Raw genomic sequence first — 19,035 nt, forward strand, 5'->3', positions numbered from 1 at the left:
GAGATACACACTTAAATATTTAGGAATGAAGGAAATAATCTTTGTGACTTACTCCCAAATAGTTCAGCAAGAACAAAAGCAAAAAAAGAATTATAAAGAGCAATAAAGAATAATAAAGGGAAAATGCTGATAACGGGCAAATCTAGATGAGAGAAGTTGATTGTAATATTCTTGCAACTTTTCCATAGATCTGATTTTTTTTTAACAATAAAAGACTTGGCCGGGCGCGGTGGCTCAAGCCTGTAATCCCAGCACTTTGGGAGGCCGAGACGGGCGGATCACGAGGTCAGGAGATCGAGACCATCCTGGCTAACATGGTGAAACCCCGTCTCTACTAAAAAATACAAAAAAAAAACTAGCCGGGCGAGGTGGCGGCGCCTGTAGTCCCAGCTACTCGGGAGGCTGAGGCAGGAGAATGGCGTAAACCCGGGAGGCGGAGCTTGCAGTGAGCTGAGATCCGGCCAGCCCGGGCGACAGAGCGAGACTCCGTCTCAAAAAAAAAAAAAAAAAAAAAAACAATAAAAGACTTAAAAAGAAGAGAAAGTAGGTTTAGAGTTCAAATCCCAGCTACATCACTTGCTACTATATGGCCTTGGGAAATTATATACCACCACTGACTCAGTTTCCCCAGCTATAAACTGGGGATAATAATAGTACCTACATCATAAGGTTTTTGCCAGGATTAAAAAAATTGACAAATGTAAAGGGCTTTGAATACTGCCCAGTATACAGTAAACATTTCAATATATGTTAGTCAGTGTTTCAGTGTTATAGCTAAAATTGAACTCATTTCTTCTTCAACTTAGACTGTCTCTTATATTCTTTTTTTGTTTTGAGACAGAGTCTTACTCTGTTGCCCAGGCTGGAGTGCAGTGGCACGAACTCAGCTCACTGCAACCTCCCGCCCCGGGTTCAAGCACTCCTCCTGCCTCAGCCTTCCAAGTAGCTGGGACTACAAGTGTGCGCGACCACGCCGGGTTAACTTTTGCATTTTCAGTAGAGATGGGGTTTCGCCATGTTGCCTGGGCTGGGCTCAAACTCCTGAACTCAGGTAATCTGCCAGCCTCGGCCTCCCAAAGTGCTGGGATTACAAGCATGAGCCACCACACCCAGCCTGTCTCTTATATTCTTGAACACGGTTTATAGCATCCCAATCCACTAAGTCTTCTAAGCTAGAAAGTTTACTCCATCCTTCTGTGTGTCCCCAACACTTTGTCCATGCCTTTATTACAGCATATTCCATGAGATACAATCGTGTATCCGCATATGTCTGTCTCTACTAGAGCATGTTTGTCTCAACTACATTGAAGTTGGGGGTGGGTGGCAGGGAGAAAAGGGAAGAGCATTCCAAACACAAAAAATAGCACGAAAGTTCAGAGATGAGAGAAAATAAAGCACAAAGAAGTCCAGTTTGATTGGAATATAAAAGGTAAGAGAGTGAAGGGCATGAAGTCAGACTAGGTTAAATAAAAATATATAATAGCAGGGCACGGTGGCTCACACCTGTAATCCCAACACTTTGGGAGGCCAAGGCAGGTGCATCACCTGAGGTCAGGAGTTCAAGACCAGCCTGGCCAACATGGTGAAACTCCACCTTTACTAAAAATATAACAATTAGCTGGACGTGGTGTCGGACACCTGTAATCCCAGCTACTCAGGAGGCTGAGGCAGGAGAATCACTTGAACCCAGGAGGCAGAGGTTGCAGTGAGCCAAGACTGTGCCATTGCACTCCAGCCTGGGTGACAAAGCAAGATTCTGTCTCAAAAAAAAAAAAAAAAAAGGCCAGGCGCGGTGGCTCAAGCCTGTAATCCCAGCACTTTGGGAGGCCGAGACGGGCGAATCATGAGGTCAGGAGATCGAGACCATCCTGACTAATACGGTGAAACCCCGTCTCTACTAAAAAATACAAAAAACTAGCCAGGCGAGGTGGCGGGCGCCTGTAGTCCCAGCTACTCGGGAGGCTGAGGCAGGAGAATGGCGGGAACCCGGGAGGCGGAGCTTGCAGTGAGCTGAGATCTGGCCACTGCACTCCAGCCTGGGTGACAGAGCGAGACTCTGTCTCAAAAAAAAAAAAAAAAAATATATATATATATATATACACACACACACACACACCCATATATATATATGATTTAAAAAATTATATTTAGTCAAAGTTTGAAAGAGTTCTGTGGTACATCCATTAGATCAGTGCTGTAAGTCTTGACAGTACCTCTACTCCCCTCTCATGTAAGATGGGGACTAAACCTGAGAAAAGCAAAGGCAAGTCCAGAAAGAAGAAAAAAATTAAAAGCCACACCAAAGGAAGAATAACTAAGGACTCCCTGACCCAAGGAAGAGACACTCGGTGGATATCTGAGGTCAGTGTTTAAATGGACAAAAGACTATCAGGTATAATTAGTCACTTGGGTGTTTGGCTGTAAGCTCCTACTAGATTGCAAGCTCCTTCAGGACAGGAAGGGACTGAATAATCTTTGTGTTCCTACCCTGTAACATGGTACTCGACAACTGTAGGTAGCCCCAGGAAATGCCTGCTGAATATGTATGCAAATACCAACTGCCTGGCCACAGAGGCCAGCAAATCTTGGCTTAGTAGAAGTCCTGCTTTAATTCCACAAGCTTTAAAACCCCCAAAGTGGGCTGGGCGTGGTGGCTCATACCTGTAACCCCAGCACTTTGGGAGGCTGAGGCAGAAGGATCATTTGAGTTCAGGAGTTTGAGACCAGCCTGGGCAACATGGTGAAACCCCGACTTACAAAAAATACAGAAATCCCTGTCTCAAAAACAACAAAACAGCAACAACAAAAACAAAAAACCCAAACAAACAAAAAACCCAAAGTGCTTAATATCTTTATCAGCATCACTTACCAGAAGAGGCAGCTTTCACCATCAACTGGGCAAATTCAATGGCACCTCCATTTCTGAAGACTAATTTAAAAGTAGCTTGTCCTTCCCAGCCACCTGGGGGAAGAAATGGCACACATTCACTAAGAAACTGGCATAGCTGACAACAGAAAGACTGCCACAAACACCAAGGGAAACACTACCTGACAAAGCAGAGCAGCTTTTGTTTGAATTTCAACATGAGCCAAGTTTGAATCTTAAACCTTCTAGAAGATTTTGAGGGAAAAAAAACACACACTTCTGAGGGAACACTTACCATATGGAGCTGCCTGAATAGTTCCCTTAATGAAGTTTGCAGCAAATACTGGTTGTTCAACAGTGAGGTTCGTCATCAGATCAAATGGCATCATAAAAGACAACATGGGATCATTGATGGAGCGCGAAGTTATGAAAATCACCTGTGCAAAGACAGAAACTTTGGAAAAGGAATGCAAAATTCGTCCATGGATTGAGACTTACAAGAGCAAGGTGCATTCTGGTCTAACTGAGAAACATCATATTTTCTTCCATCACCCTTCAATGTGGAAAATCCCAAACTGCACATGTTTAAAAACACTTCAAAAGTCAGTGTTTAACTTTTCTTCGTTTTAAGGAAAACAAATGTAGAGTTAATCAGCAAATTAAAGCAGAAGTAGAAATTACCCGGTATGAAGTGAGAAACAATGTTCCTGTCTTTGTACCACTAAAGACATCGGAGCCTTCTGATTGCTGTGGGAAGGAGAGCTCCACATTCGGAGACCGCTTCAAGAGACTGTAGAAAACGAGGAACAGACAGCACACAATAAAGAATGTATATAAAATGACACACATAAAGTTCTCAATACAGTTTTTTTTCCCAGGGTAAGCACTCAATAAACATTAGCTGCTGCTACTGCTATTATTACTACTACTACTATTTTATTGAAATAAAAAGGAATTCAAATGATCTTATTCTCTAACAATTTACTCTTACTCTTCTCCCTCTTCATCACTGGATTCTTTTTCTTGTCAAATCTACTCCTATTCTCAATGTGTGTTCATTAATTCTTATACTTCTTGTGCGGTAAGCGTAAAGCACTGTGCTAATAGAAATGGTTATTTGACGCTGGTAAAGAAAGTAAGGCAGCAGACTGCCCCAGCCCCCTCTGACATGTTCCCTCAGCCTGTCGTGCTCTCTCCTTACTGTTAACCTGGAAAACTTAGACTCACCTTATTGTCACTCATCAAATCCTACTGGGTTCTTTTTTTTCCTTTCTTAATCTTTCTTTCCTTTTTTTCTTTCCTTTCTTTCTTTCTCTTTCTATTTCTTCTTTCTCTCTTTCTCCCTCCCTCCCTCACTTCTTTCTTTTCTTTCTTTCCTTTACTTTTCTTTCTTTCCTTTTCTTTTCGCCTTCCCTTCCCTTCTTCCTTTCCCTTCTTCCCTTCCCGTCCTTTCTTTCTTTTCTCTCTCTTTCCTCTCTCTTTCTTTTTTTTTTGAGACGGAGTCTCGTTCATCGCCCAGGCTGAAGTGCAGTGACACTGTCTCAGCTCACTGCAAGCTCTGCCTCCCAGGTTCACGCCATTCTCCTGTCTCAGCCTCCCAAGTAGCTGGGACTACAGGCGCCCGCCACCACTCCCAGCTAATTTTTTTTTTTTTGTATTTTTAGTAGAGATGGGGTTTCACTGTGTTACCCGGGATGGTCTCGGTCTCCTGACCTCGTGACCTGCCTGCCTCGGCCTCCCAAAGTGCTGGGATTGCTGGGATTACAGGTGTGAGCCACCACACCCAGTTCTCTTTCTTCTTTCTTTTTTTTTTTTTTTTTGAGACAGGGTCTCACTCCATTGCCCAGGCTGGAGTGCAGTGGCATAATCTCCACTCACCACCCTCCGCCTCCTGGGCTCAGGTGATCCTCCCACTCAGCCTCCCGAGTAGCTGGGACCATAGGCAAGCACCACCACGCCTGGCTATTTTGTTTTTGTTTTTTTTTGAGAGAAGTCTCACTCTTGTCCCCCAGGTTTGAGTGCAATGGCTCAATCTCAGCTCACTGCAACCTTCACCTCCCAGGTTTAAACGATTCTCCTGCCTCTGCCTCCCAAGTAGCTGGGATTAAGTCACCTGCCACTACGCCAGGCTAATTTTTGTATTTTTTGGTAGAGACAAGGTTTCTATATATATATGGAGATATATATATATATATATCTCCAATGTATACCTTAATGATCATCAGGTACAATGTCTGCCTTCTTTGCTACTCTAGCCCTAGCAAACAGTGGGTGCTCTAGTTATTGAAAGAAGAATGAATGAAAACATGAATACAGATCATAATGCAAACAATATATGACATAATATAAATGTATGTCATACATTTATTGGTAACAAAATGTCATAGCAATTTAGTGGAAGAAGAGATTAGTTTTAGTTGAAGTAATTAGGAATGACCTAATAGAAAGACTGCAATTTGAGCTGATTAAGAGATGGGTAGTATTCAGGCTGGGCACAGCGGCTCACACCTGTAATCCCAACACTTCGGGAGACCAAGGCTGGCGGATCATTTGGGGAGTTTGAGACCAGCTTGATGGTGTGAAACCCCATCTCTACTAACATACAAAAATTATCCAGTCATGGTGGTACATGCCTGTAATCTCAGCTACTCGGGAGGCTGAAGTGGGAAGACTGCTCGAGCCGTAGGGCAGAGATTGCAGTGATCCACTGCACTGCACCTTGGGCAACAGAATATGATCCTGTTTCAAAAAAAGAGAGAGAGAGAGAGATGGATAGTATTCAGTAGGCAGAGGTGAGGGTAGAGGACAATCCAGATGGGAAGCAAACAACATTCATGGAGGTGCAGGAGCAGATACGGAAAGCAAACTGCATACTTGGGAGAAGCCTAGTGGTATGGCTTCATCAAAACATTGTGTGGAAGTGAGGTTAGGAGAAACAGTGAAATACAGTTGGAAAGCTATGCCGGAACTACAGCTTAAAGACATCGTTTGATAGGCAAGGAGAAACTGTGAGCTTCAGATTTCTCAACAGGAAAGTCACATAATCAAGAAGGTACTGTATCAGAGGGATCAGTTTAAGAATTCCTAAAATAGGCCGGGCGCAGTGGCTCAAGCCTGTAATCCTAGCACTTTGGGAGGCCGAGACGGGCGGATCACGAGGTCAGGAGATCGAGACCATCCTGGCTAACACAGTGAAACTCCGTCTCTACTAAAAAATACAAAAAAAAACAAAAAAAACTAGCTGGGCGAGGTGGCGGGCGCCTGTAGTCCCAGCCACTCTGGAGGCTGAGGCAGGAGAATGGCGTAAACCCGGGAGGCGGAGCTTACAGTAAGCTGAGATCCGGCCACTGCACTCCAGCCTGGGCGACAGAGCGAGACTCGGTCTCAAAAAAAAAAAAAAAAACAGCAACAAAAAAAAGAATTCCTAAAATAATTCTGATGCAAGGCAAAAACTGGAACTAGGGTGGTAATGTGCAGATTAAAAGGGGAGGATTTTTAAAAGACTATGAAAATATAGGACATTAGCAAAAAACAGTGGAATGGGAACCTTTAAATGTCAGTCTAGCCATAAAAGCAATAAATAAAGCAAAAGAAAACCTGTCAGAATCAACTTTTTCAGAACTCTAGAATCTAATCAAAAGCTTATAGCAACTAGGCAAATGCTTAAACAATTTAAGAAAAAAAGCTGAATCTCAGTAAGTAAGCTTTATGACACTTTAACCTACCCTGGTATCATCCCCCACTACTAGCTTGGCAGCAGCTTTGAAGACAACAATCTGTATTCCCATGATAGATACCAAGTACTGGAGGGAGCAGAACACACTTATTTTAAAAAATTGTAGTTTGACTTGTCTGGTGGCTCCTTGAAGGACTGGCTCAAAGGGCATGTAGTTAATTTGTAATTTTCCCAGGATGGATGAGGCTGCCGGGGGGCATTTGTCAAAAACATTTCTGGCTGGGTCACACCTGTAATCCCGGCACTTTGGGAGGCTGAGGCGGGCGGATCACCAGAGGTTGGGAGTTTGAGACCAGCCTGACCAACATGGAGAAACCACATCTCTACTAAAAATGCAAAATTAACTGGGCCTGGTGGCATGTGTCTGTAATCCCAGCTACTTGGGAGACTGAGGCAGGAGAATTGCTTGAACCTGGGAGGCAGAGGTTGCGGTGAGCCAAGATCTCGCCATTTCACTCCAGCCTGGGCAACAAGAGTGAAACTCCATCTCAAGAAAAAAAAAAAAAAAATTCCAAGTCAATGTATTAGTTGCTGCTACCTAGCAAAAGGGATGACAACTGGGGCAAAAAAAAAAAAAAAAAAAAAAATAGACAAATTGAAAAGCTAGAGGAAAGGATGAGCAATGAGATGCTTTGAGGAATAAAGGTAAAAGCTCACACATATTCCTGAGAAACAAGAAAGCCATACACATACATGTCCATGGCTAGATTCATACTAAAAACAAACAAAAAATGAAACACACACACACAGAGACAGAAGAGGCACTAAGCTTTCACCTCTGATTGACAATTAGAAGTGATGCAAAAAGGCCTCGGTGCGGTGGCTCACACCTGTAATCCAGCACTTTGGAAGGCTGAGGCAGGCAGATCACCTGAGGTTAGGAGTTCAAGACCAGCCTGGCCAACATAGTGAAATCCCATCTCTATTAAACATATACAAATTGGCCGGGCGCGGTGGCTCAAGCCTGTAATCCCAGCACTTTGGGAGGCCGAGGCAGGCGGATCACGAGATCAGGAGATCGAGACCATCCTGGCTAACACGGTGAAATGCCGTCTCTACTAAAAAATACAAAAAACTAGCCGGGCGAAGTGGCGGGTGCCTGTAGTCCCAGCTACTCGGGAGGCTGAGGCAGGAGAATGGCGTAAACCCAGGAGACAGAGCTTGCAGTGAGCCGAGATCGCGCCACTGCACTCCAGCCTGGGTCACAGAGCGAGACTCCGTCTCAAAAAAAAAAAAAAAAAAAAAACCATACAAAAATTAGCTGGGCGTAGCGGTGGGCACCTATAATTCCAGCTACTCAGGAGGCTGAGGCAAGAGAACTGCTTGAACCCAGGAGGCAGAGGTTGCAGTGAGCCAAGATCATGCTACTGCACTGCAGCCTGGGCAACAGAGCAAGACTCTGTCTCATAAAAAAAAAAAAAAAAAAGGAAATGATGCAAAAAAAGTGAAGGTGAAGGCAGAGTTGTAAACTGCTTGGCTTAGTGAGAAAGGCACATTCATGCTCCAATACACACACAGTCCATCTGTAAGGGCTGGGAGATTTTGTTGTTGTTCCAGACATAGAAGAAAATTTCTGTCAAATCACTAGCTGGCCACTGAGGTAACAGAACTGAGACTCCAGTGGCCACAAATAACAAATAATACAGACTTTACAAAATTAGTACAGAAAAGTCACTGTACAAACAAATACTAACTACAACAAGCAACAAAAATAAACCCTGAAGAAGAGGGGGATTCTACTTTCCAGAGTTACTACATTAAAATATTCAAAATGTCCAGTTTTCAACAATGAAAATCACTAGGCATGCAAAGGAACAAGAAAGTATAGCAATACACAGGAACAAAAGAAATTAATAAAACTGTCCCTGAGGAAGCCCATACATTGGATTTATCAGACAACACTTTAAATAAACTATTGTAAATATACTGAAACAGTTAAAGGAAACCATGTCCAAATAACTAAAAGAAAGAATACGAACAAAGTCTCAGGAAGTAGAGAATATCAATAAAGAGGCAGAAATTATTAAAAGGAACCAAATAGAAATTCTAGAGTTGAAGACTACAACTGAAATGAACCACTGGGGCTCAATAGCTGATTTTGGCAGGCAGAAGAGAGAATTATTTAACTTGAAGTAGATCAATGGGAATAACAGTTACTACCTGAGTAACACAAATGGGAAAAAAGGAAGTAAAATGAACGGAGTCTCAGAGACCTGTGGGACACCATCAAACATACCAATATATCTACAATGGGAATTCAAGAAGGAGAGGAGAGAGAGAAAGGGGAATAAAGAATATTTGGGGCCAAGCACGGTGGCTCATGCCTGTAATCCTAGCACTTTGGGAGGCCACAGTGGGCAGAATGCGTGAGCACAGGTGTTCAACACCAGTAAGGGCAACATGGTGAAACCCTGTCTCTACAAAGAATACAAAAAATTAGCCAAGCATGGTGGAGTGCACCTATAGTCCCAGCTACCCAAGATGCTGAGGTGGGAGGATTGCTTCAGCCTGGGAGGTCGAGGCTGTAGTGAGCCACGATTGCACCACTCCAAGTCTGGGATTGCACACCAGTCTGGGCGACACAGCGAGACCCTGTCTCAAAATAAGAAAAAAGAATATCTGGGCCGGAAACAGTGACTCATGCCTATAATCCCAGCAGTTTGGGAGGCTGAGGCAGGGGGACTGCTTGAGCTCAGGAGTTTGAAACCAGCTTGGGCAACATAGTGAAACCTCATCTCTACTAAAAATTTAAAAATCTGCTGGCAGGCTGCGGTGGCTCATGCCTGTAATCCCAGTACTTTGAAAGGCAGAGGCAGGTGGATCACCTGAAGTCAGGAATTCGAGACCAGCCTGAACAACATGGTGAAAGCCCATCTCTACTAAAAATACAAAAAATAGCCAGGCGTGGGTGGCGCGTGCCTATAATCCCAGCTACTTGGGAGGCTGAGGCAGCAGAATTCCGTGAACCCAGGAGGCAGAGGTTGCAGTGAACCGAGATCGCACCAATGCACTCCAGTTTGGGAAACAGAGTGAGATTCTGTCTCCAAAAATAAAAAAATTAAAAATTAAAAATTTAGTCAGGTGTGGTGGCATGCATCAGTAGTCCCAGCTACTCAGGATGAGGCTGAGGCAAGAGAATCACTCGAGCCTAGGATGTCGAGGCTGCAGTGAGCTGTGATCGGGCCACTGCACTCCAGCCTAGGTGACAGAGACCCTATCTCAAAATAAATAAATAATGGCCAAAATCTTCCCAAATTTAATGAAATACATGAATCTACACATCCAAGCTCAACAAACTCCAAGTAGAATCAAGTAGAATAAACTCAGATCCACACTGACATGCATTATAATCAAATTATTGAAAGCCAAATACAATAAAAAAAAAAAAGGAATCGAAATTAGCAAGATAAGTGACTCATCATGCACAAGGAATCCTCAGACTAGCAGCTGATTTCTTTTTTTTTTTTTTTTTTTTTTTTTGAGATGCAGTTTCACTCTTCTTGCCCAGGCTAGAGTGCTAGAGTGCTAGAATGCTAGAGTGCAATGGCACAATCTCGGCTCACCACAACCTCCGCCTCCCAGGTTCAAGTGATTCTCCTGCCTCAGCCTCCCGAGTAGCTGGGATTACAGGCATGTGCCACCATGCCCAGCTAATTTTCTATTTTTAGTAGAGATGGGGTTTCTCCATGTTGGTCAGGCTGGTCTCAAACTCCCAGCCTCAGGTGATCTGCTCACCTCGGGCTCCCAAAGTGCTGGGATTACAGGCATGAGCCACCGTGCCAGGCCAAAAGGCAACGGGATGACATATTCAAAAAAATTTCTTTTCTTTTTTTTTTTTTTGAGACAGAGTGACACTCTGTCACCCAAACTGGAGTGTGCAGTGGCGCTCTCTTGGCTCACTGCAACCTCCACCTCCTGAGTTCAAGTGATTCTCCTGCCTCAGCCTCCCAAGTAGCTGGGACTACAGGTGCGTGCCACCACACCCAGCTAATTTTTTGAATTTTTAGTAGAGATGGGGTTTCACCATGTTAGCCAGGATGGTCTTGATCTTCTGACCTCGTGATCCACCTGCCTCAGCCTCCCAAAGTACTGTGATTACAGGTGTGAGCCACTGTACCCAGCCCTAAAAACAAAAAACTCTTAACCAAGAATTCTGTAAGTGGCAAAACTATCCTTCAAAAATTAAAGAGAAATTAAGACATTACCAAATAAACAAAAAATGAGAGTTCATCACTAGTAGATTTGAAGTATAAGAAATGCTATATTTTATAGTATGTTTTCTGATTACAATGGAAACTAGAAATCAACAGCACAAGGAAAACTGCCACAAATATGTGGAAATTAAACAATACACTCTTAAATAAACAATGAGTCAAAGAAGAAATTGGGGAAATTAGAAAGTACCTAGAGAAAAATGAAAATGAAAACACAACATACCAAAGCTTATGGGATGCCATAAATGCAGTGCTAAGATGTTTATAGCTGTAAATGTGTACTTTAATAAAGAAGAAAGATCTCAAATCAACACCCTAACTTTATACAAGGAACTAAAAGAAAAAAAAAAAAATGAAGCCCAAAGCTAGCAGAAGGAAGAAAATAATAAAGATTAGAACAGAGATAAATGAAAGCGAGAATAGAAAAAAAAAATACTCTTAGCTAGATTAAGAAAAAGAGAGAAGTCTCAACTAAAATCAGAAATGAAAAAGAGGATATTAAAACTGATGCCAGCCAGGCGTGGTGGCTCATGCCTGTAATCCTAGCACTTTGGGAGGCCAAGGCAGGTGGATTACTTGAGGCCGGGAGTTTGAGACCACCCTGGCCAACATGATGAAACCTGATCTCTACTATAAACATACAAAAAAATCAGCCAGGCGTGGTGGTGGGTGCCTGTAATCCCAGCTACTAGGGAGGCTGGCTGAGGCAGGAGAATCACTTTAACCCAGGAGGCAGAGTTTGCAGCAAGCCAAGATTTCACCACTGCACTCCAGCCTGGGTGACAGAGTAAGACTCTGTCTCCAAAAAAACAAAAACAAAAACATAACAAAACAAAAGAACAACAACAAAACTGATGCCAAGGAGTTACAAAGGATTATAAGAGAAAACCAAGGACAACTGTATGTCAAGTTGGATAACCTAGAAGAAATAGATAAATCCCTAGAAAAAACACAACCTACCACACTGAATCATGAACAAACCGAAAACAAACAAACCAATTAACTATTAAGGAAATTGAATCAGTAACCAAAAACCTCTCAGCCAGGTGTGGTGGCTCATGTCTTTACTCTGGGAGACTGAGACAGGAGGATCGCTTGAAGCCAGGAGTTTCAGACCAGCCTGGGCAACATAGGAACACCCCATCTCTACAAAATATATAAAAAAAAACAGCTGGGTGTGGTGACACACACTTGTAGTCCCAGCTACTCTGGAGGCTGAGGTGGGAGGATCACTTGAGTCTTGGAGGTTGAGGCTGCAGTGAGCTGTGATCATGTCACATCACTGCACTCCAGCCAGGGTGACAGAGTGAGAACCTGTCTCAAAAAGAGAAAAAAAAAAAAAAAACTCTCAACAAATTCTATTATACAAAACATTTAAAGAATTAACATTAACCTTTCTGAAACTCTTCCCCAAAATTAAAGAGGAAGAAACACTTCTAGGCTCACTTTATGAGGCCAACATTACCCTGATACCAAAGCCAGACAAAGATACCACAATAAAATAAAATTACAGGTCAGTATCTCTGATGAATACTGATGTAAAAAATTCTCAACAAAATACTAGCAAAACAAATTCAGCAGCACATTAAAAGGACTATACACTATGACCAAATGGGGTTTATTCCTAGAATGCAAGAATGGTTCAACATAGGAAAAATCAATCAATGTAATACACCATACGAACAAAATGAAAAAAAAAAAACCATATGATCATCGCAATTGATGCAGAAAAAGCATATGAAAAGATTCGATATATTTTCATGATAAAAACACTCAACAAAGTAAAAGTAGAAGGAAGTTACCTCAACATAATAAAACCCATATATGAAAAGCCTGCAGCTAACAGCATACTGAATGGCAAAAGACTGAAAGCTTCCCCTCTAAGGTTAGAAACAAGGCAAGGATGCCTGCTTTCACCACTTCTATTCAACATAGTATTGGAAGTCCTAGCCAGAGCAATTAGGCAAAAAATAAAATAAATCAATAAATGGTATTCAAATTGGAAAGGAAGAAGTAAAATTAACTCCTTTCACAGATGGCATGATCTTATATGTAAATAAACCTAAAGAGTCCACCCAAAAGCTGTCAAAATAAGTGAATTCAGTAAAGTAGCAGCATACAAAATCAACACACAAATATAGTTGCATTTCTATACACTAACGATGAACAATCCAAAAAGGAGATTAAGGAAACAATTTCATTTACAATAGCATGAAAAAGAATAAAATACTTAGGAATAAACCTCATCAAGGAGGTGAAAGGTTTGTACACTGAAAACTATAAAATGTTGGTGAAAGAAATTGAAGATATAAATAAATGGGAAGGTATCCCATGTTCATGGATTTGAAAACTTAATATGGTTAAGATGTCCAGGCTACCCATGTGATTCAGAGATTCAACACAATCCCTACCAAATCTCAACAACAATTTTTGCACAAACAGAAAGTAACATCATAAAATTCATATAGAATCGCAAGGGACCCCAAAAAGCCAAACAATTTTTAAAAAGAAGAACAAAGAGGACTCACACTTCCTGATTTCAAAGTATATTACAAAGCTACAGTAATCAAAACAGCATGGCACTGGCATTAAAGATAAATAGACCAATGGACTAGAATAGAGAGAAATAAATCCTTACATATATGTGAGGATCAAATAATCTTCAACAAAGGTACTAAGATGACTCAACAGGGAACGGACAATCTATTTAACAAATTATGTGCTTTTAGAAAACTGGATATCCACATGCAAAAGAATGAAGTCATACCTTTAACTTACATTATATGCAAAAACTAACCCAAAATGGATTAAAGACTTAAACATAAGGCCCAAAATTATAAAACTCCTAGAAAAAAAATAGTGAAAATCTTCATGACATTGGACTCGGCAATGACTTCTTGGATAAGAAAACAAAAGCATAGGCAACAAAAGAACAAATAAACAAATGGGACTATATCAAACTTTAAAATTGTGTATCAAAGGATACAATCACCAGAATGAAAAAGCAACCTATGGAATGGGAGAAAATATTTGAAATTGTATTTATGATAAGGGCTTAATATCTAGAGTGTGTAAAGAGCTCCCTGTAATCCCAGCACTTTGGGAGGCCAAGGTGGGTGGATCACCTGAGGTCAGTAGTTTGAGACCAGCCAGGCCAACATGGTGAAACCCCGTCTCTACTAAAAATACAAAAAATTGGCCAGGTACAATGGCTCACGCCTGTAATCCCAGCACTTTGGGAGGCCGAGGCAGGCAGATCATAAGATCAGGAGATAGAGACCATCCTGGCTAACATGGTGAAACCCCGTCTCTACTAAAAAATAGAAAAAATTAGCCAGGCATGGTGGCAGGCACCTGTAGTCCCAGCTACTTGGGAGGCTGAGGCAGGAGAATGATGTGAACCCAGGAGGTGGAGCTGCAGTGAGCCAAGATCGTGCCACTGCACTCCAGCCTGAGAGACAGAGCGAGACTCCGTCTCAAAAAATAATAATAATTAACCAGGTGTGGTGGCGGGCACCTGTAATCCCAGCTACTCAGGAGGCTGAGGCAGGAGAATCACTTGAACCTGGGAGGTGGAGGTTGTAGTGAGCCGAGATCGCACCATTGCACTCCAGCCCGGGCAACAACAGCAATAATACACAAATGGCCAATGAGCATATAAAAAGATTATCATCACTAATCATCAGAGAAATACAAATCAAAACCACAATAAGACATCACTTTGTACCCATTAGGATGGTTAATATTTAAAAAACCAACAGGTCCAGGCATGGTGGCTCATGCATGTAATCCCAGAACTTTGGGCAGCCAAGGTGAGTGGATCACTTGACACTAAGAGTTTGAGACCAGCCTGGCTAACACAGCAAAACCCCATCTCTACTAAAAATACAAAAAGCTGGGTGTGGTGGCATATGCCTGTAATCCTGGCTACTCAGGAGGCTGAGGGCATGTGAATCACTTGAACCCCGGAAGCTAAGGGTGCAATGAGCCAGGATCCTGCTGATACACTCCAGCCTGAGTGACAGAGTACGACTGTCAAAAAAGAGAAGAGAGGGAACGGGGGTGGGGAGGGGCAGGGGAAGAAGAGAGGAAGGGAGGGAGGGAGAGAGGAAGAAAGGGAAGGGGAGGGGAAGGGGAGGGGAAGGGGAGGGGAAGGGGAGGGGAAGGGAAGGGAAACGAGTGTTGGTGAGGACGTGGAGAAACTGGAACTCTTGTGCACTGTTGCTAGAACAGTAAAATGAGTAGCTGCTGTGGAAAACAGTCCGGAGGCTTCTCAAAAAAATGAAAAATAGAACTGCCATACAAGGTAGCAATCCTGCTTCTGGGTATACATCCAAAAGAATTGACAGCAGTGTCTTAAATAGATATTTGAATACTTAATGTTGATAGCAGCACTATTCACAATAACCAGGAGGTGGAAGCTACCTAAATGTCCATCAGTGCATGAATGGATAAACAAAATGTGGCACATACATACAATGGAATATTATTCAACCTTAAAATAAGGAAATCCTGTCACATGCTATAACATGGATGAACCTTAAGGATGTTATGCCAAGTTAAATAAACCAGCCACAAAAAGACAAATACTGTGATGACACTTACATGAGGTATCTGAAGCAGTCCAATTCATAGAAACAGAAAGTAGAATGGCTGTTACTAGGGGTCATGGGGACAGGGATAGAGGAATTGTTTAATGGGAACAGAATTGTTGGGAAAAGTATGGTGAAGTGGACACTCAAGAGCACTGAGAGGAATGTAAATTGATATAATTCTGTAAGGCCACTTTGCAGTAAGTATATTTTAATGTATCATCATGTATATTTTAATATTTTTGGACAATGATTTTTTTTTGTTTTTTTTTTTTTTGAGGCGGAGTCTCGCTCTGTCGCCCGGACTGGAGTGCAGTGGCCAGATCTCAGCTCACTGCAAGCTCCGCCTCCTGGGTTTACGCCATTCTCCTGCCTCAGCCTCCTGAGTAGCTGGGACTACAGGCGCCCGCCACCTCGCCCGGCTAGTTTTTATATTTTTAGTAGAGATGGGGTTTCACCGTGTTAGCCAGGATGGTCTCGATCTCCTGACCTCGTGATCCGCCCATCTCGGCCTCCCAAAGTGCTGGGATTACAGGCTTGAGCCACCGCGCCCGGCCTGGACAATGATTTTTATATTTTCAATATATATATTTAGTCTCTTTTTAAAAGTCTATATCCTCTGATCTCACAATTCCCCTTTCAGGAATAAATCCAGAAGAAACATTTTGACAGGTAGGCAAAATTATGTTTTCAAAAATGTTCACGGCAGGAATGTTTATAGTAATGACCAAAACACCACAAACAAACAAAAAACAAAACAAAAACCCAGACAATTCCAGATTAGGGGTTGAGTAAAGATTTATGCACATTGGAATACCAGCCATTGAAAATAAGGATGTAGATACACTAGAAAACATTCCCAATACACTGGTAAAAAAGGAAAATAAGTTATAAACCAGTTGGAGAAAAAAACTTTATTTCCATGTGGAAAAGTACAGAAGGACATATATACCAAAATGTAAACATTAGTGGTAAAAATTTGGGATAACAGATTTTTTTCTGATTTTTCTATAATGGCAGGTTATCAGCACACGTTTTTAACAATGCATAAAATAAAACAACTCAATGATTCCCATTTCACAGTAGAGTCTGGCCCATATGTTCATGACTTCTCAGGTGGGGTCAGAAAAAATCTCTACAAAACACAGCGAGCTGGGATGAATTTCTCAGCTGTGTATTGTGAATAGGCAAGAGGAGTCAAAATATAACGAGAATTTCGAACAGTTCATGGAATTAAAAGATAAAAACAAAAAACATAAACCTTATTTCTCAACATAAGTTCCAACAAGTTCAAGACACTTTAGTAAGCTATGACACAAGCCATTCAGTCCACCCCTAAAGAACTGAGTGTCCTGGGAATGTAATCATGCCAAGGCAGTCTTTTTTACATTTTTAACAGAAGAAAAATGGGTGCCCAATAAAGATTTTTAAGATTAGGAAACAAAGCCGGCCAGGTGCGGTGGCTCACGCCTGTAATCCCAGCACTTTGGGAGACTGAGGCAGGCGAATCACAAGGTCAGGAGTTCGAGACCAGCCTGGCCAACACGGTGAAACCCCTTTTCTACTAAAAATACAAAGAATTAGCTGGGCGTGGTGCCAAATACCTGTAATCCCAGCTACTAGGGAGACTGAGGCAGGAGAATCGCTTGAACCTGGGAGGCAGAGGTTGCAGTGAGCTGAGATTATGCCACGGCACTCTAGCCCAGGCAACAGTGCGAGACTCCGTCTCAAAAAAAAAAAAAAAATAGGAAACAAACTAAGTCAGAAGGAACCTAATGATCCGGGAATGCCTAATGATTTCCCATCAAAACCGTTGCAAAACTGCCCTTGTTTCATGAGAACAGTGAATATGAACATTGTCATGGTGGAGAAGGACTCTCTAGTAAAGCTTTCCTGGGTGTTTTTTTGCTAAAGCTTTGGCTAATTTTCTTAAAACAAAGCAGATGTTACCGTTCTTTGGCCCTCCAGAATATCAATAAGGAAAATGCCGTGAGCATCTCAAAAAACTGTTGCCATAACTTTTGCTCTTGACCTGTCTGTCCACTTTTGCTTTGAGTGGACCACTTCCACATCTTTGTAGCCATTGTTTTGACGTGCTTATCTTCAGGATCATACTGGTAAAGCCATGTTTCATTTCCAGTTACAATTATTTGAAGAAGTGCTTCAGGATCTTGATCCCACATATTTAAAATTTCCACTGAAAGTTCTGCTCTTGCCTGCAGCTGATCTGGGCACTATAGTTTTGGCCCCCATTGAATGGAAAGTTTGCTCAACTTTAATTCTGTAAACTGAACCAAATGATATGTGTACAGTATTGGCTATTGTTCCTGCTGTTAATAATGATTCTCTTCAGTTAGGGCATGAACAAGATGAATTTTTCACAAATTAATGTGGATGGTCTGCCACTACATGCTTTATTTATTTATTTATTTATTTATTTATTTATTTATTTATTTTGAGGCGGAGTCTCACTCAGGAGTGTCACCCAGGCTGGAATGCAGTGGCGAGATCTCCACTCACTGCAACCTCTGCCTCCTGAGTTTAAGCAATTCTCCTGCCTCAGCCTCCTGAGTAGCTGGGATTACAGGCACCCACCACCATGCCCAACTAATTTTTGTATTTTTAGTAGAGACGGGGTTTCATCATGTTGGCCAGGCTGGTCTCAAACTCCTGACCTCAGGAGATCCACCTGCCTAGACCTCCCAAAGTGCTGGGATTATAGGTGTGAGCCACCACGCCTGGCCTATTTATTTATTTATTTATCTGAGATGGAGTCTTACTCTGTTGCCCAGGCTGAAATGCAGTGGCACGATCTTGGCTCACTGCAACCTCCGCCTCTTGGGTTCAAGCGATTATCCTGCCTCAGCCTCCTGAGTAGCTGGGATTACAGGCACATACCACCACGCCTGGCTAATTTTTGTATTTTTCGTAGAGACGGGGTTTCATCATGTTGGTCAGGCTGGTCTCGAACTCCTGACTTTGTGATCTGCCCGCCTCGGCCTCCCAAAGTGCTGGGATTATAGGCATGAGCCACCACACCCAGCCTATTTATCTTTTGAGATGGAGTTTTGCTCTTGTTGCCCAGGCTGGAATGCGTGATCTTGGCTCATTGCAACCTCTGCCTCTCAGGTTCAAGCGATTCTCCTGCTTTGGCCTCCCAAGTAGCTGGGATTACAGGTGCCACTACCACATCCAGCTAATTTTTTATATTTTCAGTAGAGATGGGGTTACCCCATGTTGGCCAAGCTGGTCTGGAACTCCAGACCTCAGGCAATACACCCACTTTGGCCTCCCAAAGTGCTGGGATTACAACCGTGAGCCACTGTGCCCCACCCAGGCTTCGTATTTCACATAATCTTGTCCCTTCTCTTTTTTGAGACAGGGTCTCTCTCTGCCAACCAAGGCTGGAGTGCAGTGGCACAATCTTAGCTCACTGCAACCTCCACCTCCCAGGTTCAAGTGATTCTCCCACCTCAGCCTTCCAAGTAGCTAGGACTACAGGTACATGCCACCACATCGAACTATTTCTTTGTGTTTTTAGTAGAGATAACGTTTTATCATGTTGCCTGAGCTGGTCTTAAAAACTCCTGGGTTCAAGTGATCCACCCACCTCAGCCTCCCAAAGTT

The 19,035-nt window shown here is 42.5% G+C and overlaps 1 protein-coding gene across 3 annotated transcripts in view; it reads right to left on the minus strand.

The window, feature by feature from the left end:
* Positions 1 to 19,035, minus strand: part of WBP2NL (WBP2 N-terminal like) — a 40,341-nt gene that overhangs the window by 15,718 nt on the left and 5,588 nt on the right. For all 3 annotated transcript variants that reach the window (XM_033233776.1, XM_033233777.1, XM_033233778.1), the window contains 3 exons: positions 3,548 to 3,656; positions 3,162 to 3,303; positions 2,870 to 2,962 (listed from right to left, as the gene is read on the minus strand). In XM_033233776.1, coding sequence (XP_033089667.1) covers positions 2,870 to 2,962; positions 3,162 to 3,303; positions 3,548 to 3,656 — 344 coding nt within the window. The remainder of the gene's footprint in view (positions 1 to 2,869; positions 2,963 to 3,161; positions 3,304 to 3,547; positions 3,657 to 19,035) is intronic.

Source organism: Trachypithecus francoisi, unplaced genomic scaffold (assembly GCF_009764315.1).
Source record: "Trachypithecus francoisi isolate TF-2019V2 unplaced genomic scaffold, Tfra_2.0 Lachesis_group14, whole genome shotgun sequence".
NCBI classification, from domain to species: Eukaryota; Metazoa; Chordata; class Mammalia; order Primates; family Cercopithecidae; genus Trachypithecus; species Trachypithecus francoisi.